Source organism: Sinocyclocheilus rhinocerous, unplaced genomic scaffold (genome assembly GCF_001515625.1).
Source record: "Sinocyclocheilus rhinocerous isolate Xijiao unplaced genomic scaffold, SAMN03320098_v1.1 scaffold2393, whole genome shotgun sequence".
Taxonomy (NCBI): domain Eukaryota; kingdom Metazoa; phylum Chordata; class Actinopteri; order Cypriniformes; family Cyprinidae; genus Sinocyclocheilus; species Sinocyclocheilus rhinocerous.
This window is the reverse complement of record NW_015635043.1, coordinates 460,221-462,518: the sequence shown is the minus strand read 5'-3', so window position 1 is coordinate 462,518 and position 2,298 is coordinate 460,221. Positions and strand designations below refer to the sequence as shown.

Here is a 2,298-nt window from a genome sequence, read left to right as displayed (position 1 = left end):
GTACAAATATGTATGAACTTTTAGGGAAAGAAAAAAAAAAGTAGTCCAGACCCAAACCTTACTGAGGAGTAAGTGGGTAGTATGAAAATGTATAAATGATATCATACACATTAATTTTAATTTACTACCAATTTACCAAATTGCCAAACCATGAATTGCCATGTTGGCTGTAGACAAGTCAAGATTTGTTTTTCTTTTTTTGCATTTTCTTTAATAAGTCACAGGCTGCTACAGTTCTACACTATTTTTAAACACTTTTTGTACCAAAGCAACTATATAATCAATAGCCTTATTACGTGGGCAGTTGTAAGATTGAATAGGAGTAACACAATAAACATAATATATTATAATAAACCTGCTGTATATCAAATAAAATCAAAACTAATAAAATCGTTTTAATGCTTATTACAATTACTGATTACGTCTTTTTAAAGCAAATATTAGCTGCAGGAATATGTTTAGATAAAAGAATCAGCTAAAAAGTGAAAATATGTAATCATGTTTAATTGAGACGTCATAATTATTACGTAATTATTTGAACCTAGCACATGATTATTTGAAATAAATTGAATCCTTTCTCAAACGCTAAAATAATATAAAACTAAAATATTCCAAGTATTGGAATTGATTAGGGTCTATATATATTATTATTATTATTATTTTTTTTTTTAACTTATTTCTATTTTTTTTTCAACTACCTTTTTTTAATCTAATCATACAATTACCCACAAAGATCAAATATTTTATGGCAGCTACCATATATCAATAATGTTATAACCAATGTATGTAATTTTTAACCAACAACAATTAGTTTGAAATTGAATTCAGAGGCATCAAAACTCTAGAAAGCATAAGCAAGATGCAAGTGCACATCCCATAGAAATATCTATAACATCAGGTTTTCTTAGAAATTTCTAAAAACATGCAGCCCTTCTTCACAAGGAAGAGGAAGAACCAAATAAGTGTCATCACTTTGGCTTATTTGTTAATGAAGAAATGTAGTGTTCTCTCTAACTTTGTAAAATAGGTCAAACTGTATTTCTCTTTCACTTTTTTCTTTTATTGGCCTCTTTCCTTCCTCTATAAGGCACTTTTGTGTAGCTGTTTTGTCCCTGTATACTGTGGTGTGATCCCACCACAATATAAAGGAGAGGTGAGTAAAAGTGTTTGTACCAAGTGCTCTGTGACAACATGCCTAAAAACTACAGAAATACACTAAACCAACACACAGCCCAGAATAAGCTATAAATACAATGCCTGTGTACTTTGCCAGCACTATATGGATGGAGGTTTCACAAACATCCAGCCCTTAGAGGATTCCTCTCCCACCCTCACCATCTCCCCGTTTGCTGGACACATGGACATCTGTCCGTCCGATACCTCCACCATCCTGTGCGATGTCATCATCCAGCAGCTCTCCTTCCAGTGCTCCGTCACCAACTGCATCCGGCTGGTGGATGCCTTGTTCCCTCGAGACTGGAGGGTGAGTTCTGTAACTGTGTCCTAACACAGGCCCTTCTATGGTGCCTTTTTGTTCTTTTCAGAGTAAACACAACTAGTGTTGGGCGATATGCTCAATTTTCATATCATCCTATCGTCAGCCTTTGAGATTGCCGATACACGATATTATTGTGTTAATTTATTTAATTATTTATTTACTTAGTTTCATTGCCGGAAAGTGAACCAACTCCAGCGTAAGGCTAAAAACAGCCTTTTTAATGTGACTGAATTTCTATTTAACATGATAACAATTCAATAGAAATATTGTAAGTTACTAATTATAATGCTTATATTTCCTCAGTTATTCAAAAAGCAGCTACAGAAAACGAGCAAAGACCATTTGCATTACCAAAGAACATCATCACAAGCTCAGTCTAGCACGAGTTTATGCACTTTGAAGGGGGTCATACGATGCGATTTCAAGTTTTCCTTTCTCTTTGGAGTGTTACAAGCTGATTGTGCATAGATAAGATCCCTGAAGTTGCAAAGACTAAAGTCTCAAAACCAAAGAGATATTCTTTATCAAAGTTAAGACTCTGACACGCCCCCCTAAAATGCCTCGTTCTAACACGCCCCCACATATCTACCTCACCATGTGGAAATATTTGCATAATGCGCCCAAATGATCACGCAAAGAAAGAAGGCGTGGTTTCAAGTAACCGCAGTTAGTGTTGAAGCAGCATGTCAGAGAGACGCTGTGTGTTTCTAGGCGAAAGCAAAAGCACTTTATTTAGCCTTCCGAAAGTAGATGCATTTAGGAATCATTAAGATCACTTACAACAGTACAGCAAGGCATTT

General features: G+C 35.0%; 1 protein-coding gene across 1 annotated transcript in view; it reads left to right on the top strand.

Moving 5' to 3' along the window:
* The first annotated feature begins 1,357 nt into the window (after positions 1–1,357).
* The window catches only part of LOC107746336 (patatin-like phospholipase domain-containing protein 2), a 21,636-nt gene continuing 20,695 nt past the window's right edge, over positions 1,358–2,298 (top strand). Inside the window, exon 1 of the mRNA XM_016560488.1 lies at positions 1,358–1,483. Coding sequence (XP_016415974.1) covers positions 1,358–1,483 — 126 coding nt within the window. The remainder of the gene's footprint in view (positions 1,484–2,298) is intronic.